Raw genomic sequence first — 27,632 nt, forward strand, 5'->3', positions numbered from 1 at the left:
AGTACAAAAAGAAAGGAACTTTTGTTTGTTATTTTGAGAATATCAGGCCCTCAGAAGCCAGAGATCTACCCACCAAAGGTCCTGATGTTGTAGAGAACTTTTTGTGGATCTGAGCCCGGAAGCGGGGATCCAAGGGTGAAAGCATGTCACCCAACATACATATTGAGAGGAACTTCTGTTTGCTTATTGTTTGGAACCAGCAGGCCTTACAAGGCAAGAGGCATTTGGCAGGAAAGAACCTCCGCCTTTGAAGGTTTTGATATCGTTGAACTGAACAGTGAACGTTGCGTGGACGAGGCCCAGGAGTGTGCTGTGCTCAGAAGTCCCGCCATGGCCCGTGCTTAAAACATGGGGGAAGGGAGACCCAGCCATACCATCCTGACTTATCATTTTGTGAACACTTATTTCCTTGCTGGTGAACCTATACCACACTGTTTTTGTGTTTAGTTGTAAGGATTGGCAATAGGTTTTTCTTAGTATAGGCCTTTTCTTTTTAACAAGGTGCCTCTAGGACTGCCTTATTATTATTAGATGGTCGTAGCTTGCTGCCATCTTAGATAATGTTTAGATTAGGTGTTTATCTCGCCCAATATAAGCTTCAATAAACACCCAGGAACTGTGATCACTTGTGTCTTTCTTTACTGTTGCCACCATGAGTTCCTTACACTACACTCAAGAATTCTATTTGTTTTCCCATTCAAACTGTCAAATGATGACTGCAGTGCTCAGACAGAAATGCACTGTGGGCCACAAGCCATTAGCCTAGTACAGTGGTGGGCTGGATTCACTGATGCAGGGGCCAGTTCCCTTGCGAACAGCGCTTGCTGCCGCCGCTTTTGCAATTTTGAAAAGCTCCACGATTGTCATGGGGTGTTCTGTAACACTGTACGTGGAGCATATGGTATTTGCCATCGTTGAGTGAGCTTAATCAACTCTGAACACGCAGCGGGCATCCGCGTATGAGGTAATTTTGTCCAGCCCACACATCCACATAGTGCGATGCAAGACAGTGAACCCTACCACGTTCTTATCACGAACTGTGTACCGACGAAGATTTAGCGATCATTGACTGCGTGACATTAGAGGGGGAGGAGGAGGCGAACCTACCAAAAGCAAAGGAATGCCTGCTTGAAGGGGCGGCGGTGCTTTTTTTGATGGATCAACCATTGACCAGGGAACTGGCCTGAGGCACACTGGTGCGTTGGTTGTCCACCTAGTGGGTGGAGAATATGAGGTGATAGTGCTAAAAAGACTACAAATGCACTATTCGGCTCAGGCGGCACAATTTATAACGCTTATTGAAGCGCTTCTAGTGTCCCAATTGTGCCGCGTGACTATTTACTCTGACTCAGCCTATGTCACCACAACAGTGCATTCAGGGCTGGCACGATGGATGAGGACCAGGTCTAGGATAGCTGACGGGTCCCCATTACAACATGCAACCTTTGTCGACAAGCTAATTGAAGCACTTTCGCCAACCCTCCATGACTGGAGTGGTGAAATGCACCGCCCATACAAATCTCTCGGTATCGCCGCTGCAGATGCCATGGCCAATAAAGCAGCATATCTCCCTGTGCCCTGTATTTCCAAATATCCAGTGCTAGGACAGAGACAAGCACAATTGCCAGCGCCCTGCAACTCATTACCAATTGCCCAAATTACTGAATTACAGGTTCCGTGCTCCACAGGAAGAGAAGGGCCTGTGGCAAAAAAGAGGATGTAAGCAGTGCCCTCCAGACTTCATATTGGCAGCCGGAAATGACAGTCAAAGTGGTCATGCTGCATGAGCTTCTGCTGGTCTCTTTCGACCAGATGCACCATTCATCTCGTGTGTCAAAACATATTGCCAGGAAGACTGGTTTGTCCCCAATCTGCAGGAGTTGCTAACTAAAATGGTTATTAACTGCACTACTTGTCAATCTTGCCATACTGGCCAAACCCTGAAAACTATCCGAGGTACCCTGCCCCACCCGACAGGGCCATTCCGCGAGTTGCACATCGACTATGTGGCTATGGGTGAAAGATGTAATGGGTATTGTTACATGATTGTGTGTCCCTTCTCCCGATGGGTAGAGGCAGGTCCTTGTGTACATCCAGATGCTAAATCTGCGGCCTCGTTTTTGGTCAAAGAAGTATTCCCTCGCTGGGGAGTGTGTGATATATTAAGATCTGGAAATGGCACCCACTTCTTCAATGAGCTGTTCAAGGAAATAACAACATTACTGGGAATCAAGCATTGGATGTGCACAATTTACCACCCCCAGGCCAACAGGATTGTAGAACAGATCAATGGTTTATTAAAAAGTAACCTTTCAAAGCTGTGTACAGCATTAAAGAAAAACTGGCTTTGTTTAGCATGCACATGCATCCCTGTAAGGATCACCATTTATTGCCTCATGAGATCGTAACATGTCGGTGGATGCACATGCCCCCATCTCCCATCAGGAAAGCTTCAGATGCTCACAGTGCAGTGTCTGTTCTGGGGAGGAGTTCAGGGATTAACTTTCTGCCTTTACCAAATCAATAAAATATATTTCTCAACAGATAGCACTATCACAATCTGAAAACAACAACCAGCGCTGCATCAGAGTCACCAACGTCAGCTCCTCTTCCCAAGAGATTTAAACTACATTCATAATGGTGTTCGCTGGTGGTGTGTGCATAGATATAACGGCCCGTTCAGGGTCATCTATGCCAGTCACCTTGCAGTAAAGGTGCAGGGACTGTGGTATTGGATAGATCGTTCGGATGTGCGAAAGGCCCCCATCCCATACCGCACCCACGCACAGGTTGAATGAAATTTGCGAGTGTAGAAACTGTGACGTCAAATGACCTACTGATTCAACTGATGTGCTCTAAGCATATGCGGTCCTGGTCATTCTGTTGATATTTCTGAGTGTATGTATTACTACATTTCACAACAGCATTGTTTTATGGCACCAGTTTAAATGTTTTCTTGCAACCCGTCTACCCACAAAATATTAACGTTGCTACGCACAAGTTGCACTTTTATTTTTGACTTCTCTTTTAACTTCTAACTCCTTCTGTACGCTTCTCCTCTTTTCTCCTGCGATGAAAATAAAAATGCCTAAAGATGCAGGTAAAGGACACTCATCATTGTTCTTGTATTTATTCTACAGTAACCGTATTTTCTTGTACCTATATCTGTGTTGTGCATTGTGTAGCTGGACTATTTGCCCTTTCCATGTTTGCACTACGCATATATTTAGGATGTCGTTTTATATGGCGAGGGACTATAAGAATGGCAGGACAGGGGAATGTAAATGTTACTATAAATAGTTCTGCAAATATTACGAATACTTTTTCTTTAAATAGGGAAACTGGGAAAGCAAACGCCACTGTTATTAACACGAGCACAAACACAATTGTTATTAACATGAATTCTACACAGAGAGAAATGGGGAAGTGTGCTAAGTTGGCTATGTTATTATTTTCTGATGTATTTCTTAACAAGAGTACAAATCCCAGTTTTCCTTTTTCCATGCCACACTTCAGTGAATTAAAACGTTTCAAGAGACAGCTGAAAAGAGCTTAATACGATGAGTCAAGAGGACTAGGTCTAGATGTAATAGAAGATGTGCACCACCCAGAAATAATTAATAGCTGGTACAAAGACATGAGCTTGGTGGGGGAAAAAAGAGGGTTAATGGGAGCTGCTAAAATGTTGCCTTGATACCACACGTGTCGGGGGGGGGGGGGCAAGAAACTGCTTTTGTAGGCTCCATGTTTGGTCCATCTGACATTATGCAAGCTGCAAATCAAGTTACAGCCACGGAGCATACAACTAGTGATGATGAATCCAGACAAACTGCTGTGTGCCCCGAATCTTAAAAGCATGCAGTATCTCCAAAGGCCATATCAGAAGCTGGAAGGTGTAAAGTTTTTGTCAAATAGGTGGCAAGAGAATTCAATGTGCTGCATGACAGGAGGCCTTGCATTGTTCAGTGAAGAAGTTATAGGAAAGCTGAACAATGTGTGCCGAGAATTTTGGAATGAGCATGTGGCAAAGTTAAGGTGGTTCGAAGTGATGGATAAGCCAGTGAAGGTCCAAAAGCATGAAGAGTATGAATTGTATTTCTACAATGAGGGAAGTATCTTTGTGGGGGCCAACAATGAGTGCAACAAGACACTATACATCCAAGACCTCAAGAAAGGGACAGCTGTGGTGATAGAGAAATATCAGGTCTGGTGTCAGCAGGCATTCCTGCACCTCCCGCCATTATGGAGGGCTATGCCTTAGGGTCCCTGAAGAACACTTAATAGTGTGGCCCAGGGACCTGCTTTCCCCCACGACAGCACAAGTACTGGATGTCTTTACCATGGGTCCACCGCCCATATTCGGCATTCTGCCAGAGATGATGATGATGAAGAAGGAAATATTGCACAGAAAAGAGGTCCAATTATCTATCTCAAGACTCATCACAACTGCTAAAAGAAATACCAGATCAATACAGACTGTATAGTAAGGAAGAGACATTTTTCGCATCACTATTAGTGCCCGGCATCCAAGCAGCCACCAATGCCAAGTGTCTTCAAATAACCCAATGGGAGGTTATACAGTTGGCATATGATACAGACCAGGGCCTCAATGCAATTGAAGCTGAAATGCGAGCAATCAGGCTGATGACACTGCACAATAGCTATGTGCAGGACTTACCACAGCGGGGGGGGGGTGTCTGCAAAAAGATTGGGGATTCTTGTTGCACGTACGTGCCCCATAATGACGCTGCCAACGGCTCTCTTACGCAAATTATAGAGGCCATGCACACCCTCAGCACCCACATGGAAACAGAGGCCGGCATCCAACAAAGTGACTGGTTTGCCAATCTTTTTTTAATGGGCACGGTCATGGATGGAGCGATGGGGAAATCCTGGTACCAGTGATCGTGTTCATGTTGGTGATCTGCTGCACCTGATAGATGGGACTTTGATGCTGTGCTAAAGCAATGCCTAGCAGTGCAATGATGACGGTTTTAATTGGGGGTACCTGGGGCACCTTGCGGTGCAAAAGACAGCCAAGTGTAAACGGATGGTCCAAACATACCCCGTATGGTTAGGATAGAGCAGCACCTACACCCCCCAGGCACGATCACCACTCCCCCACCGGAGTCCAAGAATTATGACGAATGCTGGGTTGACCTAACAGGAGACTGGTGGAGGTGCATGTACCTCACGTGTACCCCAGAACAGCATGCACAAACAGGGGAACGTTAACATTCCGTGTGCAAGGCATGGGTACCCAAGGAGGGAACATTGACCTACTTGGAAGCTGAGCGGTTGGAAAGAGAGAAAATAGAGGTGGAGGAGAGGGAAAGACTTACATGGCACTTCATTAATGTGGGATTAATGAAAGGGGGGAATTATGAGAAGCAGGCACGATCGTCCCAGGCCCCCAAGAGGTACAGAATGTGGCAGAGGCCTAACAGTGTGTTGTAGATACTTGGGAAGGCTATAGGGAGGGGAGAAGGTGTCATCAGGAGTTGCATTATGGGTTGGGTAGTATGTAATTGGGTGTAGAATGCACTAGGAATAAAGCGCCATTTTAGAAAATAGCAGTCATCTTGAAATTGAGGCCTGGCATCACTTTGCAGCCAGGGCGGTAGGCCTGCGCACAGTACATAAAAATGCGAGGGTGAATATGGGGTTGGGTTGCAGCCTCGGCAGCAGTGGGAAAGGCCAAACCCATGGAAGTTTATAGACCTCTCACTGTCTCATACTTTTAGCACTTGTAACCCAGAAAGAATGCGCCCTGCAAGGCCATGACGGGGGCAAGAGCTCCCTGTGAACACTTATCCCACGAGGAGGACGCAACAAGCCTCTGACCTGCAACAGTCCAAACCCTAAATTATAGTGCTGAGATGCCCTGTCCCAAAACCCCAGCATTCCAAGGTACCAGCCAACCCCAGACCAGCAACCATAAAGCCAGTCTATTAGGAAGATGATAGAAGAAAATGGCCGGGGTCAAACATCCTGGACCCCTGGGATTTGTTCTGCGAGGTGCCATGGGGAAAAAGTAACAAACCTAAAACCAGGGTTGGAAGATTTGGGAAGGTGCCAATGTGTCTGGGATTGAGCTTGGGTTTGCAAGTTAATGTGACCTCAAAAGTGTTCTCTGCACCCATGTCTGCAGTACCAGGTGCACATTAGGCCAAAGATGAATGTTATGATTTGGGGTTATAATTGCCAATTGGGAGCCTGGTTTCCGATTATGTGCAAAGAAGAACCCCAAGTGGAAGACGATGGTCAGGAGGAGCTGGGACCAATGACCTGGCATCCCTTATGGGGCAAGCGGTATATGTATAGAGTCGCACCAACCAGACGTTTGGACCTGTAACCTATATAATGTACGTCACTTAAGATGCTATGTGACTTTATAATTTGTTACACGTACTGTTTTCATCAGAGCGCTCAGTGGCAGCAGAGTTCTTTGCTGGCACAGCTTTATTTTTTATGGAAATAAACCTTGTTCTCCTTGCAAGAGGTGTGCTGTGACTTTTTCCCTAGTGGGTTGTATTTTGTTCTGGTGTGATTGTTGAGGGGCTTCTCTACACCCCCTCCGATTCCCGCAAACATTGTAAAATAAATTGGTTTAAAAGGCAGGCATGCACAGAATATAACTTGCTGTACTTTGTTCAATGTGTGCATGTTTCTTTTCCAACCAAATAACCTGCTGCTCAGCGACCCATCCTCTTTCTCTTCTGTTGGCCATGTTTGGCTGTAAGTGGTGCAAGTGAACACCAATTCCCCCCAAAAACCTTTAAAAGGTAAGATAAAAAAAAACCAAAGAACATTTGAGAAAACAGCTATATTTGTATGTTTTGGGAACTTACGATGCAGATCTTGAAATGGTGATTACAAATGCATACCTTACAATGCAGTGGTCTGAAGATGTATGGCATTCTACAGTGGCTAAAAAAAATAGCCTCTCGAGTGTCCTCTGTATGCTGGCAGGTGACAATGCATGTACACTGTCTGCACACTTTGTATGGCAAACCTAAAGCATGATGCTATTTGCAATAAATTTCCAATACATTTATCTAAAAACAAAAAAAACAAAAATGAGGAATCTTTTAATTATTTGAAACCACCAGAGTGATAGAGATGCAGTGAAGGAAGACTGCATACCAACACTCTCAAATATTAAATTGAGCATGACGAGCATACATATGTGTGAGGTGTTCATGAACAACCCAATCAATTCTGTGACTTACGTTGATTCAGGTTAAGTTAGTGGCAAGGACATTATTCTTACTAGCACAGTGGGCCATGTCTGATCCTGTCTGCTCTAATAACATGGGCTATACCCATCAGAATCCGGGACAACAAATGTCAGTAGTCTACTGCAAATAGCCATCACACCCTCCCAGTAAGATGGGTGCTAAAGTCTGCCAGTGAGATTGGGGCGCTGCATGACAAGCAGGACAGATGGAGTGACAGCCCGGACCTCTTTAACTGAATCAGTGGATCCTAAATCTGCCCCATCCTTTCCTTCCCTCAGTCATCCTGCCTATCACTGCGCCTTGATTATATTTGCTTAGCTCATGTAGCCATTCACCTTCATGCTCCATTGTGACACGTATTCACTGGGCCATCCCCTCAGCCTCATATCCATCCCTTGACAGTCACATTTATGGATTCTTGCATACATGTATCTCTATCTTATATCTTCCTACTCATTTATCCAGCTTTCTTTCATCCACTGTTACCCTTTATTTGTACTTAGGTTTGTTTAGCGCAAACCTATCTAGGAAGCTGTACAAGTAATACCAGCATTAACTGAGGTCATTGTCAGGAAGTTACAGGTTATAGTAGCTTGGCTATCCGATACTACAGGGGTGTTATATACCTAGGTGCTGCAGGTCGTAAGTAACCCCTAGCTATTCATGGTATAAAGGTCCTTCCTAAACTGCAAACGTTTTGGAGTGGTCCTGATTGTGACCTGGGTGGTGTCAAGTAGGCTAGGGAGTTCCAAGAGAGTCCTGTTTCTAATTTATTTCTTTACACCCTAGTTTAGTCGTGAGCCTCTAAATGGTATGGCTCCTGGAGGTGAGTGTCCTAACTGAGCCTGTGAGATTTGTGGCTAGTTGGGCTGGTGTTCGGGCATTAGTTGCCTTACATGCGATGCAGGCAGTTTTCAAGAGTATATTTACTAGAATAGGTAGCTAGTGAAATTAGGATGAGTGCGAGCTATAATCACATTTTTTCTTTTCCATTATGAGGTGTGCAGTGGCTTATTTCATGACCCTGTGAAGGGGCCAGTTGTGCGGCCAGAATGAGGTGATGAACGTTGTTTAGTACAGTTCACTTTATGGTGTTACTGAGTGTGATCTGCATATTGGTGAAGTGACAAATTAGGGTAATTGAGAAGCAACTGAGTGGATTCATATTTAGATTGAACAGCATTGTCGAGAGTATCGAGCGCTGTGGGAATCCACAGGTGACTGTGCAATGGTCAGATCTGAAGTTAGCCATCTAGATTTCTCAGTATCTGTTAAAAGGTTAGGAGGTGAACCAGTTAAGAAGTGTGCCTGTGAACCACATTCTATCTGTAAGTAAGTAAGTAAGTAAGTAGGCTTGTAAGTATGAAGCTGTCGACCATGTAAAACGCGACCAGATAACATGGAGGATCAAGAAGCTTTTATTAACTCGTATTCATCCATCTTCCCACTTCCTCCCATCCATCCAGAGACAGTCCTTTGCCATTAAAGAAGTGCTGATTCCTATTTAAACATTGTTTTTTTCAATGCTTGTTAAATGTATTATAATCGTTGTCCAGTTAAGTAATTTTCAAGCAGCAACTCCTTGTTAGAAGTCAAGGCTCCTAGCTGATGCTTTTCCCTTGTAAATTGTATGCAAAATTGATTGAATGTAGAACTTAGTATGCTTCTTCTAAAACAAAAGCTGTGTTTTCTAGTCTTCGTATAAAAAATGATCTTGTCACATATATTTGTATACATTTTTTTCATTGACTTTTCCTTGTATGTAGGTGGATGTCTTTGGATTTCAACTTTCCACTAAAACTGTCTTTAGAACAGCATTTGAGACTATACTGCTTCTTACAAAGGTGGGTTTTCTCTTTCTACACGTATAAGATGTTGAAACAATTCATGCTTTTATGGATTTATTTGTTGAACATGTTATGTGGAACTTTAACTTGTCCCTGCACATGTTTGGCCAGTATGCAGTTACTTAAAAGCATATTTTTATTTCAGGCACCTGTTGTGGGACATCTTCCGAATGCTTTCATGTTCTCTTTGTTGTACTAATTGTCATGTTTGAGTGGGTCAACACAGAACCTAAAACCAAGTAAAAATAAGCATTGGCAAAGCCAGTAATTGTGTCATTTCCACTGGTTTATTGGATTTTATATTTTCTGGCAAAAATGCAGGCCAGGTGCGCTCGGGTGGCTGTGCGCGGTGAAGCGGGTTGTGCTATTGTGGGTGTCTAGAAGACATGAGGCGGGATGAGCTACTGCTGATCGCTGGATGGTGACAGGCAGAGTGCGGCTGGGGCAGGCTAATGGTTGGACCAGGCACAAATTTATCGGTGAGAACAGTTGGAGGTTGTGGTTTGTAAAAGGCAATGGTTCAGCTGAGACTGTGCCGGGTTGGAGCAGGCAGAGGTCAAACATGGGGTGCAGGCAAGGGTGAGATCTTCTGGGCAGGGCAGGTACGAGTGAACTGTGGGCGGTGGCAGGCAAGGGTTAGCTGGTGCACATGGGGGATGGCAGGTTTGGGTAAGCATTGAGCAGCCGCAAAATTGGTCATATTTACATAATATTTTCAAAGCGTTTAGCTGGGAAAAATAGCCTGTAACTGATTGGATACCACCGTTTCACTTCTGGGCATCTCTCCCATGTATTGTTTCCGATCTAGTAATTGCACCTGTGCATGAACAGAAGAATGTTGAACAACTGACACCCTCTAACCCTCACAAGAGAGTAAAAAGAAACGTTTGTAAAAAGAGGCCTTTTGTTGGTTCCATGTCATGTCATCAATGGTCGTAATTTCAATGGGTTTTTCCACAAGTATTTTTTACTGAAAAAACTAATCAAAATTGATTTTATTTTTTGGGTTTTCCCCCTAAAGCCCCCCTTCCACTATTGTTTTTTTTACTATACCCCCCCAAACACCTATATACACTTTCCCAACCCCCTATATATTTTGATGAGTTTTTTGTAAAAAAAACATCGAAATTACGACCAGCGATGAAAGGACGTTCTACCCTTTTGTTAATATATATATATATATATATATATATATATATATGCACACACACAGTATGGGTGCATCCAAAATCAGAACCCTCCACAAATTATACAATTTTAATGTATTTGTATTAAAATCAATAGTTTGTGGCGAGGGCCAGGTTTATGAGCTGCAAAAAATCAGGGTCTCAGACAAATGTTTTCACATTGCGTCACCTGGGCCCTGAATGGCCTTTAGGTATGTGTGTAAAATAAGGATGTGGGATTCAGTGTTTGTTAAAGGTCCTTGTGAAGTGACATCCTCTCCAGCATTGGAAGCTTCCTCACACTGTCTAGCCATGTGCATTGATTCTGCTTCCGTGTAGAAGACCATAGTTTAAACGATCTGCTTGTTCCTCTCAGACCAGCGCTGGGACCAGCAGCTCTCAGCCCTGCCACCTTCACAGGTACGGTGGATACAGGTGAAATAAGAACCACCCCACCCCACTTCTCCCCCAGTACACTTCAGCCATGTGCAACATCATCACTGTGAAAAGTATCCATACTCGTTAGCTGCGCTCTAAATGCTCCACAGTGTACAGCACATCTTAATTATACACAGCACAATCTGCCTCTCGGGCAATATTGTTCCTTTCCCTCTGCATGCTCCTTGTTTACATCGCACGGGAAAAACAGCAGCACTTAAAGGGAGGAGAGCAGCTGGATGCTGTCAGAGGAAAGTGCCAATATATGCCGAAAGAATGTTGCTTTCAAATCTAGTTGCATGTGAATTTAATGCATTTGCAATATGCATGTTGATTTGAGAACAACCAGGCCTCGATATTAACATTAGGCCGAAACTGTGGAAACAATCACATGTGAATTCTGCATCTGCAGGCAAAATGGAGAGAAGTAACTTGGCAATTAATAGTGTTTTTACTTGTGTATATGTAATTTGCACCAGCAAAATGATTTATTGACGTGATTTATGTGCTAAAAATATATTGGAGTGCACTGATAAAGTTGCTTCAGATGATTGCTAATACACAAATATACTGTTTAATTGCATTCCTTGTACATAGGTAGACCTGAAAATTACCTTTACAGACCAAGCCATTGTTTTATTTAGGGAAGAATGAAACCCCCCCCCTTGATTAGGTCATGAAATCTTCCATTCATTGCATTGAGACCAATGTGCTAGAAAAGGTATATAGATATGTGGATTTAACGGTGGGGCAACACTGTCTCGAATTGTCAAGGGACTTCAATGTTCTGGTCGATGCCCATCCGGCAGTGTTGTTGTCAAAGATTTGATAAACCAAATTCACCCATTATTGAACTCTGTCTACTTTCCACATCAAGGTTGAGCGGTCATAAGTGGAGCTTGGCCGATGTCGGAGAAAATTGTAATTGTTTCTTATAACATGCTTAATACCCAGAGGTTTCTAAGTGCGGACCTGGGAATCGAACCTGTGTTGCTTTGTGTCGTCTTGCTTCCAAGGCGAGCGCGATGCCCCTGAGCTATCCTCCAAAGACCGGAGAGGGCTAGTATCATTGCATGACCCAAACAGGAATAGCTAGGATCAATGCATATCTCAGAAAGGAGAAGAAAACACATGCTGTCTGACTGAACTCCTGGGTGGCAGAATCATTGTGTCATGATTTACAAATCTTACGAACGAGCTAAGACAGCTGTGCCAGAGAATACAAAGTACACGGTTGCACAAGGGCTAGTGTCAGAAAACATAGTTAGACGTTTGCTGTAGACAATATATTGCCATTGATGAATAACGTTCGTGGGTTCAGCAAAGAGCAAGCGCATAGCCTGTTCTGTGGCTTTAGCAAAGGCGATTAACAAGACATGATAGATTCCTCTTTCTAACCACACGATAGCAGTTTCTTGTCTTCAACGGCTAAGTTTCGCACCTGGCACATCAGATAAGAGGCCAAAGGCAGGGAACACCATACCAAAATAGAAGTACACGGGTGCACATAAGCCACCCACAAGTGACAGCTTCCTGTTGTAGATGAGCTCGTAGCAGGGTCAAGAGATGCTTCTGCACTGATAAGCAGCTTTGAACAGGAAGCATGATATGCAGGTAAAGTGTCCAAAGCTATAATCGCGCTTAAACCCCTTCAGAAAATGCATCCAATATAATGGCATTTTAAATAGGCCAGAAGAGAACACAGCGCGTTGCTTGGTCGTCAAGCGGAAGCCCATGCATTCTAATGGAATAATCAAGAAGCAAAGACAGTACCCGTCACTTGAGTTTTCACATCAGTAAATCATGGGTGCAATGCAAAGCTATGCTCAAGAGTATGGTCGGACTGTAGACGTTCTGTCCACGCCAAGGAAATGACGCACATAGTATATGTAGACTAAGTCATGCGTGTTAATATAAAAAGCACAACAGACTAAGTCTAGGGGAACTCGGCGGTAGCGAGCAGAGAGAAAATGAGATTGTTGGGGGCTGGGAAGAGCATTTGATAGCAGGTCAGAGCAGCAGACCCTGTGGTCACTTTGCATGCAGAACAGCAAGGCCTGGAAATCGTGAATTGTAAGTGTGTTGGTTGAACTTTTTTGCATTTGTTAGACTGACGGCGTGCTTTATTATGTCACTCCACTCCTGATCATACCATTGCATAGCGACTACATAACATGAACCCCATGATTGCTCAAGCGGGTGTTTTAAGAATGATGAATTGTACTTCATCTTTGTTAGACACCAATTATGTTTTTAGCATATGCAAGAACGCTTTCCATATATATGATAGTATGCCATGTTATTATTGCTATCATTATAGCAGGCATAGTGATGATCAAAGCTGGTAGAGAACTGAAGTGATAATAAATATATTGACTTGCTACTTTCAAGTGTCGGCTTCATATGTTTGAGCAATGCTTCATAAGGGCTCTGAGTCAAAACGAAGTATGCAATATTTTCTGGCTGTTTTTTTGCCGTATGACAAGGGGTGCAGAACTGGGGAACTGTCAAAAGCGCTACGCCGAGCCCCTGAGGCGCCTCTCATCATAACTCAAGACTTGTGATTCTGTGCCTACTCCACACAACCCTACCTAAGGTGTCGAGGGGGGCAGGCAGGGAATCGCGCCCTACGGGGCAATCAAGTCAATTGTAAAACATTCCCTTGATGGTTTATATGGCAGAATAGAACACTAAATAACAATTAGGCCGATGTATGCCACAGCATTGCCAGCGGCGATGCCAAATACATATCCTGATCTCTTAGCATCTTTTTCAGCGATATGTTGGCACTTTGCCAAAACCAATTAACAGTAGGTTTACTTTCCACACAAAAACAAAATTCAAGATTAGGATACATCAGCATTTCCTCAGCATATTTAAGATCGTCCTGGTCTGGGATCGGGTCCATTTGAATTTCATGGAACCTCATGGTTATTAGGCTTTGCCGCCACCCACCTTGTTTCCTCCTTCATTAATTACTTCAGGAGTTTCCACAGGGCTTCTTGTTTGGTATCTCTCTACCCCTTCTCTTGGTAAACACCTTCACCTCTGTGTCAACTGCCTCCCCTCCTTTCTCCTCTCCCACCTCTTTGGTTCCCCTTTTCTCCTATCTGCCTCCTTACTGCTCTGTCAGGCACTACTCTGCCTAAATTCACTTCTCCTATTTACAACCACTGTTCTCTATCCTTTCCTTCTTCTCTGGTCTTCTCTCTTTCTCCTTCTTCCCCCTCATTTGTTTTGCTTGCCCTCCATCTTTGTTCTTTCTTCCACCTCCTTATTTCGTGCCCCTCTCTCGTGTTCCTACTCTGCCCCACTGTTTCTTCACTCTGCAGCTCTTCTCTCTCTTCCACCTAATCTGCTTCTTTTTCTCCCCACTGCTCTATTCTTTCTCCTCTAACGCGCTTTGCCTCTCTGTATCCAATCTCTGCACCGCCGTTTTACCTTGTAACATTATGCCTCAACTTCTAACTCCAATGCTCCCCTTCTGTAGCAGTGCTGTTTTATATTCCTCAGGGCTTTGGTTCTGTGTGCACAGTTGTCTGGGTGAGAACAGCTATGTGACTAACGTTAGTGAGTGCTGTGAATGGGTGCAACCTGTGCCAGTGAACTGCCCTGTGATGCTTGTCAGGAAGACTCAGTTTGTATCCGCTGTCTTGGAATCATTCAGCCTCGTAAGCCCAGCAACTCGTTACACGGGTTTCTACATCTCTTATCTGCCCCCCCCCTCTGAAGTAACCTTTTGAGTTTTTTCTGTTTTCTTTAACAAATCCCACTTTCTCCAGCTTTATTTCCATATGATGTATCATAAAAACAATAAGATCAAAATTCTAATACAATACTACAAGATTATACACAAAACAGTTGTGCCATTCTGATACCCAGGACACCAGCAATTAATCATAAAATGGCATTTTACAAAAGAAATTAGAAAAATAAGCTGGTCGCATAACCGCTTCATCAGACTTCCATCAACCATGAGGCAAGATTTGCAGTATAAGTCCTAGAACATTTAGGTGTCATGCAGTACATTCGTATTCATACTGCATAGCAAGTACAGGAATATGTACAAGGAAGAATATAGAATACATTTGAACTTGCAATGGATGTCGGACAGCGTTGATCCATGCTATCATGATTTGTGCTGTCAGCTAGTTAGTTGCCAACGTTTTTCAATTCTCTGTATTAACAGCACACAAAACAAAATGACTTGATGCTTGGGTCATTTACATCAGTAAGCCTACTCAAGACACTCAGCGCATGATTCAGAAAAGAAAAGTTGTAGAACCACCTGAACAAGACATAACCAGGCCCTTTGTCACCTCAACTCTTGAAATTAAAATTGCTATATTTTCCCCCCTTTAGTACAATTTCCAGAGGGGTACATCATCTTGCACAGTCCAGGTACCCATCTTCCAGCCCCCAGCTAGCCGGTTTCTCGTCCTGCACGTCGCTGCTAGCTCTACAGCTCGACGTGGCTCTGCCCCTCCAGGACGTGGATGCTGCAGGGGCTCGCCTCTACGTAGCACTTGCTTGCCTCCCTTCGCTGGAGTGTCTTCCCCATTCATAGTCTGTTCTCTTCCTATACACGTCAATAGAATGAATGAAATGATGTCTGTCTTCCTTGATCATGGCATTCATGCGAGGTTCACCATAACCTGAAGCCAACAAAGTCAAACAAGTATCTTTGTGAATTATAGTTGTAACAGGGAATGCAACAGTCTTTCCGACGTTCATATGTGCAAAAAGGGTGGTTTGGACTGGGAGTTCCATGCTAGAATGGGAGTTCCCACTTTCCCAGATCCCTAGGGAGAGTCTTGCGTAGCGGGCTCACCTCCCTAGCCTCACAGGGAGTGGCTACCCTCTGGGTAGAAAGATCAAATTCTCCAGGTTCGTCACACACCTCTTCCATTAAATGAGAGGCTACCACTTTGTTAGGAAGTGAAAACGGCTTAAAAAGTCCACATTGTCTTGTTCTTTCCTTTTGGGTTCACTGAGAGAATTTCTTCCTCAGGGTCTATAGTTCCTGGTTGGAGATTGGTTTCCCAGGCTCACACGGATGGTTCTCTTCCTGAAAAAGTTTCCCAAGAGGATAGGGTAGAGTATTTTGGAGATTGTGTTTAAGGAGGGTGGTGTGAAGGTGGGGAAGTCGGTCCCTATGGTTGCTTCCTCCGGTAGACCGGGGATTACTTTTGGCCTTATTTTGGTGGAACAACCTCTAGGGTGAGGGGAATTCTTGGTTAGGTCTCTACATCCTTAAAGACTCAAGTAATCCTTACTGCCCCTCCCCCTTTTTGATCTTTGGAACATATGAGGTTGGCGTGGACAGCAGTCTGCTTGCTCTCAGAATCAATCGGGGCTTCTGCTTTGATGTCGTTGTCGCTGATGATTTCTGTACCTTAGAAGGGTTGAGGTTTGCAGTAACAAACCACCACTTCAAGATAATTGTCCTGGTCTTCCTCCTCTTCCCTCTGCCATTCTGCCGACGTCACCCGTCCTATTTCCATAGACTCCTCAGTCTGATCTTTGGGACAGAGGTGAACGAAGTGTTCCTTTTTTCCACAGGAGCATGTATGTAAGGTCGGAACAAGAGAATTTGCCCTTCCAGTTCTCTCTCCTGGTGTTACTTTGGGTTTCACTATCGGGGAAGGTGAGAGTTTTTCAAACTGTCTCATCAATCGGGTAGGATTTGATAGGGACAAGTTTCTCTGGTTTTTCTAGTGGTTTCCAATACTTGGATTTTATAAGGGGTTTTATTATCCATTCGGTATTCTACCTGTTCCCATTAGCTCTAAGGTATTTATATGCCTCAGAGTGGGCTTGAGCTATTTGTATAGCCGTTTCTAGCGAGGGTTGGAGCTGCTGGAGTATGGCTTTTGTGGGGAGGGAGGTAGAGGTTGGATAAACTGTTCGAAGGCAAGAGCTTCTAATCGGTTAGCTTTTTCTCCCCTAACCGTTGGCTGAGGGTGTTTTGAATTTGGTGGCCAATTCCATGGGGAGCAGCAGAGTATTTCGGAATTTCGACTAAAATTCTGCCTCAGTTTGTCCCATCCTTTCCAATAGGGCTCGCTTTATTTCAGAGAAGGGAGCAATTCCAAGGGGATTGATATTTTGGTATGGGATCTGGAGGACTCCCCTCAGCGGAGGGGCCAAATAGCAAACCTTAGGGCCTTGTCTCACCCCTGGCTCCATAGCTCAACCTGGCTATGCCCCCTCCAGGACATAGATGCTGCAGTGGCTCGCTTCTCCTTAGCACTTGCTCTCCTCCCTTCGAGGGAGTCTCTTCCCCATTCATAGTCCGTTCTCTTCTTATACGTGTCATTGGAATGAATGAAATGCTGTCTGTCTTCCTTGATCATGGCATGCAGGCAAGTTTCACCATTACCTGAAACCAACAAAGTTAAAGAACGATGTTTGTGAATTATAGTTGTAACAGGGAATGCAACAGTCTGTCAGACATCCTTGTATGCAGAAAGGGTGGTTTGGACTGGGAGTACCATTTACCCAAGAGGGGAGCCACTCCCAGTGAGCTCTCACTTGCCCAGAACCCCCCCAGGGAGGATCTTGCGTAGCAGGCTCACCTCCCCAGCCTCAAAGGGGGTGACTCCCCTCTGGGGAAAAGGGACAAATTGTCCTGATTCGTCACACCACAGCCGCCGCAGAATTATAATGACGTCATACAGTTAATTACGCAGGTTTGTCAGGGTAGGCTTGCTGTCTGCCTTTCCCTAATTAAGTGTTCCCAAAGTGGGGTTGGGGGGGTCTGAGCACCATGTGTGAGTTTCTGGTAGTCTTACAGATGTCCTTTTCCCTGGGAGCACTTTTCACTTCTGCTTGAGAGCAGAGCGCTCTAGCAGTGTGGCAATGGAGTCTTAGCTTCCCCTTTTGCTAGGCCACTCACGCATTGTTTTTCTATGCATGCTGCATCGGGAAGGTTGTCATCTAATGCATGGGTATGGGTATCTGCAGAACTTTCTTTTTTTAAATTGTATTTATTGCACATGGTAACGGTACATTTTAATAGCATTGAGCAGTAACATTTATTTACATGATTAGGAGTCTTATATCAACAAACAAAACTTACGATAATCACATGCTTCTGTCACCTGTTCTCTAGGGCGGCTTGTGGGTGCTTGCAGATTAATATATATTTCTTTCATATCGTTGGCCCAGATCATATCTTTTATCCAATCTTGTAATGAGGATGCCTCTTTCCACATCCATTTCATGAGGATGGCTCTTTTAGCTAATACAAGACCAAGATTAACAAGCTTACGCTACTTCGCATTCAATTGTTTTGTGTATCCCAATATACAGACTGATGGCGACCAATGATATCAAGTGTACAACATATTGCTTCCCAATAATCTTCTATACCAGGACAGTTCAACATCTGTAATATATCAGCGCCCAAGCCATTACATCTAGGGCATCTTACCTCTGAGGTGGGAAACAGCTCCTTTATTATAGCAGTTGTATAGTACGTTCTATTGAGAATTTTAAAGTGCATTAGCTTGTACCTGGAATTCTGGGATATCTGTTTTGTCAATTTGCTTATCTGTGTCCAATGTGTATCTGTAATGGGAGTGCCCAAGTCCCTTTGCCACTTATTCCTTATATTAATAGACTGCAATGGTCGAGATGTCTGTGCGATGTTATATAGTAACGATATTGATTTTTTTTTCCCCATGTTTCGCGACATTATGTAGGTAAGGCATGGGTGTGATTTAGGTTCTACTGGGAATGATGACCACATGTCGACAGCGCGGAGCGGACCCGGTAATAGTCGTTTACAGTGTTGTTGCCTATATGCACCTTGATTATGTCCCATTTAATGAATTTACCATCTTTAAACAGATCCCCCAGCACTCGAATGCCAACATTACTCCAGTGTTCTGCTATTGACTTATCACAGAGGGGGGTCCTGGCAGACAAGCCTGAAATAGGCACTTCTTTGTCATACAAAACTGTATTCTTGGAGCGGTGCGTTAATTTCATCCATGCCTGGCATGTGGCTACCACCAGGTCCAGCTGGTGTGCTCTTTGATACCTATTGCCTGTAATCAAATGCACCATCTGGTCTGGGGGAGGGGGGGGGGGCATTATGTCTCTCTAACTTCACATGTGGTGGACCTGCGTCTTGCTCCAACCAGTATGCCGCAAAGTGTGCTTGCGCTGTCAGGTAATTCAATTCGAAGCCGGGGGCGGAAAGCCTGCCCATTTCATATGGTTGTGTAAGATGTTGCCATTTCACTCTTACCTGGCTGTTCCACACAAGTGAAGAGCACAGCCTGGCTATTTCAATAAAAAAGGATTGTCCTGGCTGCAATGTTATATTACTGAAAAGGTATAATAACTTAGGTGATATAATCATTTTTACTAATGCGACTTGACCTGCCAGTGATAAGGGGAGATGCCGCCTCCTCTCCAGTTTTGTAGCTATTTTATTCATTTGAGTGTCATAACTGAGGGTTCTGGTCAGGGCAGGGGTGCGTACTATGTCAATTCGTAGGTATTTGATACTCAAAGGATGACAATTGTAGACCGTGAGTGTTCCTAGGTTCTCGTGTGCATTCAGTTAAGGGAAATATTTCAGACTTGCTGCTATTTAAGTGCAGTCCTGAATATTTAGCAAACTCACGCACTGCTGCTAGTATTTTATGCAGATAGCGCTCGGGATCTCTCACATATAACATTATGTCTGCATACAATGTCATAAGTTCAGGTTGGCCACTTATATGAATATCAGCACAGCCAAAGCGGCCCTGCATCAGGTCTACCAGTGGTTCTATAATCAGAACAAATAAGAGAGGTGAGAGCGGGCACTCCTGTCTACTGCCAACCTCCAACATTATTGTGGGGGAGAGCACGCTTTTAGTGTATTCTCTTGCGTTTGACTGGGAGTATAGCACCCCACCTATTTTATAAAGTTGGGTCCAAACCCATAATTGTTTAATACCCGCACAGGAAGGACCAGAACACTGTATTGAATGCCTTCTGCATATCCAATACGACTGCAACGCCTGGATTGTCTTGTGGGATCTGTGATATGATGTTCTACATCTGGTATATCTTTAACGTTTATGACCTCCCTTGGACAAAGCCTGCTTTGTCTCTTGTACCATGTGTGGCATCAGTGGGTTCAGGCGAGAGGCAAGGATTTTAGCAAATACTTTAGCGTCTGTGTTTACTAATGACAGGGGCCTATATGACCCACATACGTTTGCAGCTTTGCCACGCTTAATTAACAAAATGATTATAGCTTCACACATTGATTCAGGCAGGCTTCCAACCTCCAGAGCTTCTGACCAAACCGACATTAGGCAGGGGGCAATCTCGTCTATGAACCCATTGTAAAATTCTGCACCCAGCCCACCGGATCCCGGGGCATTCCCTTTCGTAATCTCTACTATGTCAATAGGTTCCTCTAGTGACCTACGCGCCTCAGCAGATAATAGTCGTGGGGATCCCTACCAAATACTCATCTATTTCTATAGTCGTGTCCTTCCCCCTTTGGGGTGTACAATGCAGCGTGAAAGTCGTAAAATGCATTATTCACATCTGTGTAAAAGTTTGCCATTGAGCCATCTGGTAGGTTTATGCAGGGAATATTGGGGCTGCCCTTCTCAGAACTAACTGCGCGTGCCAACTACTTCCCCGGCCTATCTGCCTCTCCATAACGCTGCGCTGGCGCTGGTCTGTCAAAATACCGTAGCTCACTATTGGTTTTGTCTCTGTGTTTATCCAGAGACGTCCTAATGTCCAGTCTGGTTGCCGGTGATGGGTCAAGCGCATATTTTTGTTGTAGTTGGGTTCATACAGCCTTACATCTTTTTATTTAATTCCTTATGTCCCGCAGCACCCCAAATTCTGCAGAAACAGATATGCCCCTGATGAAAGCCTTAAATGCCTGACATAGTGTGGCTTGTATGGTGACTTAGCCTTTGTTCGTTCATAGTAGGATGCAATATGTTCCCTCAAATTTAACCTGAATACCATATCTTCTAATGCCGCCGGTTTAAGGTGCCACTGTGTTCTCGTTTCAGCATGGCCGGGAATGTGCAGGGATAATAAAATTGGGGAGCGGTCCGACGGTGTTCTAGGGAGTAGCCTATGTGAAACTAACCTTAAATCTATGCGTGATTGCATATCATGTACTGATGAATAAAATGTGTAGCCACGCTTATTTGTATTCGAGGCTCACCACACATCTAGAGCGCCAGGGGACCACTCCGGTGGTGATAGTGCGTTGTAGAAATATCCATTAACGTTTATTAGCCCCATATCCTCAGCCTGTCTGAATAGTACAAGCTGCGTTGGTCTGGCACTTAGCCGATGTAGAGGTTCGGTCTAAATGTGGGTCCAATATGGTGTAGAAGTCCCCACCGCAGATAACATATGCCGGTAGGAATTTGGCACATTAATGAAACCTATTGCGGTAGAAATCTGGGTCATCGACGTTTGGGCCATATACATTAAGTAAAAAAACTGGTTATTCAACTTCCCGTGCACAAACACAAACCTTCATCACTTACGGTTTTATAGTGCAAGAAAGGGAGAGGGGGTATTACTACCATCACCCCACAGGCTCTGGTGGATTATGATGTGTAATATTTCTGGTCGCCATAACCCGATGCCACACGGTGCACCTGACATTCAATCAAATGAGTTACTTGAAGGAATACAATTTTAACACCTAGCCTGTTAGCGTATGCAATAACATTCTGTGTCTTTATTGGTGACCCCAGGCCCGGACATTCCAGCTTAGCATCTTTACAGTTGAGCCCACTTTACCGGAAGATGTCATTTCGTCTATTGCCTTTCTCGCTCTTGACATTGTGCCCCACAATGCCATTCTAGACATTTACCATTTCACCATGTGCATTTTATAACATTTACTACCCAACTCCACCCTTGTCACCCCCCCACCCTCAGAGTCCCAACAACTTTCACTATGTTCCTTCCCACCCACTTGACCCCATCCCCCAACTTAACCTAACAACTGTTTACACTTGCATTGGGGGGCAACAGTGCTGCTATCAGTGGAGGACCATATAGTTGCCCAGAAACTGGTGACAAGTATGTAACCTGTGGAAAAGCTAGATCGATACCATAAACCATATTTACTGACTCAAAGCAAGTGGATATGGCCAACAAGATGATCAAGTCTCAGCTGTTCCTCGTCCAGGTGCTAGTGGGATGTGAGTCTCTATGATCGAGGTGGCCTCCTCAGGGAATGTGACAAAATGGGTTTTATTTTTTAAATGCATACACAGCCTAGCAGGTTAAAGCAGGGTAAAGCATGGCGTAAGTGATGTCGCGTTCCCTCAAGCAAAAGTGCGTGTCTCTTGTTGCACAGCTAAAGTATAATCCATGAAAATGTGCACTGTGTTGGATCCTAGCTTAAATTCCTGCTTCTCTCGTGCTGCCCGTAGTGCCAAGTTGAACGTTGTTTTGCCGTTATCTCGATTCTCGGTCCTCGCACTTAGCTTTCACGAGACTCAAGTCCTTAGATAATGCTGTCACATTGCCCAGCAGTGCTGTTACCGCGTCGTGCTGCCGATGCGGTTCTTGGTTTCTGTTATACGTGCTTTCTCAAGTTGTGTGCTGATGGATGTGACGTTGGAAGTTATACCGTCTAATTTGTCGTTTATCGAAGCAAAGCCTTGTTGCATTGAGTCCATCACGTCTTGGAAGTCTATAGAAGGTGAGGCCTGGGATTCCTCCGTTAACACCATACTGTTGGTGCCCTCACTCGCCATTTCTGCAGGCTTAGAGGTGGGTTTTACAAATGTATCAATTGCGCCGCTTTTCTTGTGCCCAGTCCCTTTCGTCATGGCACTTACAATTCACGTGTATGGTGGCTTCAGTTTCAAGTATGTAGGAGTAGATGCCCACAGAGATTGTATTTGAGGTGGGGAGAGGCACAGCTTCACAAGGGCAGTTTAGAAGTGTACTCAACCATATATAATAAGCGACCTATCTGAGGTGACAGTTATTGTAGATCGGTGAATAGGTGTCTCTGTGGAACTCCCGCAGTGTCCAATCTGAGCAACAGACAATACCCCAGCTGTGCCTCAGCAGCGTGTAGTTTACTTGATGGGGGCAGATAAGGGAAAGGGGGTGCAATGCGTTCGAAGTCAGGTATATTGTACCTCCTGTTAGGACTAAAACAGAGGTTTATTCCCTGTTCTTCAATGTTATTGCATGTATGTATTGAACCTGGGAGGGAGCAGTCATAACAAGGGAGACTGCATTATGGTCGGGCTGTGTCAAGCACCAGCAACACGCGTTCACATGCACCTGCTAGTGACCGGAACCCTGACGAAGTAATCCACGTACTTTTCGTTTCCCTCGCTGCAGCCTATGGGACGGGTCAAGTGTTCAAAAAGGAGCATCAGGACTGGCATGTTATCCATAGTCTCCCTGCAGCAGATCTGTAATTGTTCTTCCCAGCAACGTCTTGTGTCGTGGCTGGGCGGGTTTGCAGCAGAGGCTCTGTTTTCCGGCCTGCTTGTATCGGCGGGCGAGAATCACAACGCCATTCTTTACACAGAGAGGGCCATTTGCTCCAGGACTTGTACTGAGTGTTCCCTCCTCAGCAGACACCTGGTTTTCCAGCTGTGTTGTCCACACGGACGGCTCAAAATTAAATGTGAGTCCTCCATTCAGTGCTGAGCTCAAACGCGATGTGCCATCTTGGCGTGCCGCGCAATAGCATCCTCTGCAGAGCTTTCACAGGTCTTTTGGGGCACTGAATATTTTTCCATGCTCTATTGTTTCACTGGTTGGTAGTTTATAGGGAGCATACTGTTTGAGGCTTTGTGTGAGAAACAGGGTTACTGTGATGCCTCAGGCAAGCACAAAGGGAAAAGGTAAGAAAGAGTCCCTCCCAACTGCCTCCTTCCCCCTCAAGGGTCTTGGTTTCCCCCTGGTAGACTCCCCACCTACGTAGAGCGGTTCCTACCACATCTTGACAAGGACTTTGGTACTGGCTTTGTCACATCTATGTGAGACTCTGGGCAATGGGGAGTACGTATAGTGAAGATGGGAATATGTAAAGGGAATTCATGCGGAGAAGATGAAAGGCTGGGGACTCTCAGGGGAACAAAAAGCTTCCACCTAGAAGGTCCCATTGTGGTACCAACACACCACAATCCCTTTGTGGCGACGGACTAAATCTTCTGGATCGTAAGCTTTGTTACAGACACTGCCATCTTCCAGGGACACATCATTACCCACATCTCTAACCATCCCTAAAAACGTTCTGTACTCTTTACCACCATCTTTTGGGTTTCCTTAGACATGTCAGTGCCTGGCTCACGTCACATGGGATTAACTCTCTCGACATCAAAAAATCCTTTTTTTCTCCACCATGGTGTCTGGCATGGATTCACATGCTCATGAATATTCCCCCCGTCGTCTGGCTGGGAATCCTCGGTAAAAGAAAAAACTGTTTCACTTTCACTTTAAAACTGTATTTCTTCTCACTTTCACTTTAAAACTGTATTTCTTCTCTAAACCAATCACTGTCCTCTGGGTCATAATGCCCTCATCCAATGATAGTGCTCTCCCTAAGCCCTGCCTCTGGCAGCCATATTCAGATTTTTACTGAACACTTCAGTGTTGGGAGTCCTCGAGTTTGCTCTACGAGCCATTTGTATGTTTTTTTGAGAAAAGTTACATTTTTGTTGGAAAGAGCCAGTGTGCTCTTTTTCTCATCTACCATCAACGGGGATCCATTGTCGATTACGTTTTGCGCCCCTGGAGGGCGAAGATTCTACAAGGCCATCTTGGGCCTACATTGTGCCCTCTGACCATGCCAGAGGAGAAGGAGGGAACGTCCCCCTTCAGGCCCTGCACCAAATGCAGGCTACAGAATGTGTTTGTGGAAGACAAGCACCTACAATGCCTCTACTGCTTACACTCGGACAATAAGGAGGTAAAGTGTGAGATATGCCATGGTTTTTTAATAAGACGACAAAAGACTGGCATAGTAGGTTGGCGGAATGGCTGAACTCGACTAAGACCTCTGACCCCTGCTCCGAGCAGGTTCATGCCTTGTCCAGGACCGGCTGGTCCGAGGTGCGATCTTCTGAGTCCTTTAAGGGCGCTCCATCCGTGGGGGTCCATGATAAGGCCAAGATCTGCAAGTCCCAGTCCACAGGCCTCACCGCTGATGCTGGGTGATTAGCCAAGGGTGGAGGAGGAGAAGGCCGCACAGCCCAAGCAGGCTCAACCGACACAGGCAAAGCCTTCATCAGCGACTTCATCAACGGCTCCCACTACCACGGCAGCTGCGGACGCTGATCCTACGAGGGTGGCCCCCACAGCGCAACTCTGTCGCAGAAGCCTTGCCGAAGACTGCAGGCACCCCGGAAAGGGTTAAGACACCGGCCCAGGCTCCAGTGCAGGCCCCTCAAGCAGGGTGTGGGAGAGGGCAATGAGGCCCCGAAACAGTCCTCCTAGGTCGCTGCGTAATCTATGAAGGTTTTGTCAATGGACGATGATGATCAAGTGTCCATGCATACGGACACACAAGGCCGACGACGGTGCAGCGCCTAGTTTTCCTTCTCTGCCTTCTCAGCCAAGGGACATGTTATCGACTCTCCACATCTTGGTGTCGGAGATACAGATGAGGATGCCCCCGGCACCGGCTGCCGCAGGTCCCCGAAAAACTGCTGATGAAAAGAGGAAGCATCATTTGATGCCTCCATATCAACCTCCTTCACAACCTCGGGCCCCAATTCCACCTGCAGACCCTTATACAGGTACGGGACGGATACGTCCACGACTACGGATGAGGACGAAGACTTCACCCCTTCGGGCAATGAATCTCCATATTTGGATGCTTATAGGGGTTCCCCACCAGACGAGGTGGGATCTTTCCACTCCATGTGTGGAAACAGAATCAAAATATCGAGGCTGAGTACCCCAAAAGGAAATACACCGAACACGGGTTACAAAGGAACATACAAAGTACTTTATTTTATACTGAATCCAGTTACAAAAACAGAGCAAAATCAGATAGCTATCGCCCCTCAGTACAACACCACGAACTCCAGCGTGGTTCAATGTGTTCAGTGAGAGACGTACATTAGAATGCATTTGCTTTTTATACATCTGGTGGGCGCGATGTCCAGCCCCACTTTGGGTTAATATTCCTTTTAATACATCACCGATCTAGGGTTCGTGCCAAGTCTCAAACAACCGCATATAACTTGTTTGCCTTTAATATATGTATCAACAAGCCTATGCAATAACTGTGTATTCTAAGATTTTCCATGCAGGCCTTCTTAAACATTAATACAATGTAGTTCAACAGATGTTCTTCGTACAGTATTTGAATACATTGTCTCAACATATGCTCGTGGATTAGTTTCATTGCACGAGTAATCCTTCTACACATAGGTCAACGAAGGACAAGGTCTCAGTTCACGGCCTCAACAAGTGGCCTGCAGGCAAGTTACACATTAGCTATGTACAGAGGTCAAGACGGCCATTTTGTATTCTGGAATGACATTGTCCACCATTTTAACTCGCAGGGTGACTTTTACACAACAAATCCACCTCTCACCTGCCTGCTGCACTGAATTAGACCCTAACTAGAATGGATAGCCAGTATTTGCCACAAGACTTCTCCTACTCTCTTCTTGCACTGCTATTCACTTCAATAAACCTCCTGTACGTTTCACTGATTGCTGTCTGGCCACATACTGAAATCATCAACAATGCATCCCCTTATTAGTTTCCTGAAATATGTTCTTCAACAAAATCAGGCCCTGGAAGAGCAGTGATCCAAGGTGTTTGATGGCTGCCAAGATTTACCGCCAGTTGGGTATCCCGAGTGCAGTGCCATGATTTTGGGATTGAATTCATCCCAGGAAAGTGAAGCAGATTTGTCGATTGCCTCTCCCGTTTCCAGATCAAAGTTGTAGAGTACACAGTTCTATGGCATGAGCATGTTTTCATGACCGGTTAGGATATAGTCATGAAAGATGAGTGGAGTGCTGTGTGTGCCAATGAATGTGCTGCAGAATGTTACGACTTTTGTTTGTTTTTGTATTTTATTTACATTTCTAAAGTGCTTTTTCCAAAGAGAACAAAACAATAGGAAAAGTAATCTGAAATGATCGATCAAATTACAAAAACAGAATGGAGGAGGAAGTATAAGTAAGATGAAAGAGAAATCAGAACATGTGCCTTGAGATGAGAGAGAAATGTGTGAAGAGTGGGGGATGCGTGGATATAAGGTTGAAGTGCGTTCCAGAATTTAGGGGCCATAAGAGAGAACAAACAAAAGCGTGAAGGGGCACAAGGAGGCTTCTGGGTAGTAAGAAGACGAAGCTGCAGGGAGTGAAGAGAGAATTAAAAAGTGAGAAATGGGAGGCAAGATGGGGAGGAGCAATGCTGTTCTGACCCTTGAAGACATAACAGAGAAAATGAAAAAGCAGTATTAGAAGAGCGAGGGGGTAGTGAGAATAGAAGACGAATAGCAGAATTGAATACAGCACGTGGAGGAGTAAGACGAAAAAGAAGGTAGCCCAATAAGGAGTTCAGAACAGTTGTCGAGTTGAGAGAAGATGGCAGAAGTGATGAGGAGTTTTGCAGCATCAAAAGATAGATGAGGGCAAACTTTGCGATTGTTAGAGAAAAAAGCAGCATGAGAGAGCAGTTACAGAAATGTTTGAGGAGAAGGATAGTGAATAGTCGAAGATGATGCCAAGATTATGCACAGAGGAAGAAAAAGGGAAGCACAGAAAGGGGAAACGGAAGACCAGAAGGAGGGGGAAGGGATTTAGGAGAGGCAGGTGGAAAGTAAAGAATCAGTTTTTGAACGGTTGAGGTGAAGGAAGTGGGAATGCATCCAACACAGGACAGTGGAAAGGCATGATAATGCAGAGGCATGAAGAGAGTCCAAGAATGTAGAGAAGGAGAAAAAG

The 27,632-nt window shown here is 44.9% G+C and overlaps 1 protein-coding gene across 1 annotated transcript in view; it reads left to right on the forward strand.

Annotated features, from left to right (window-relative positions):
* Window positions 1-27,632, forward strand: part of GTPBP10 (GTP binding protein 10) — a 343,147-nt gene that overhangs the window by 258,771 nt on the left and 56,744 nt on the right. The window contains exon 8 of the mRNA XM_069648367.1: window positions 9,008-9,085. Within this exon, the coding sequence (XP_069504468.1) occupies window positions 9,008-9,085 (78 nt within the window). The remainder of the gene's footprint in view (window positions 1-9,007; window positions 9,086-27,632) is intronic.

This window comes from Ambystoma mexicanum, chromosome 2q (assembly GCF_040938575.1).
Source record: "Ambystoma mexicanum isolate Mex_15411 chromosome 2q, UKY_AmexF1_1, whole genome shotgun sequence".
NCBI classification, from domain to species: Eukaryota; Metazoa; Chordata; class Amphibia; order Caudata; family Ambystomatidae; genus Ambystoma; species Ambystoma mexicanum.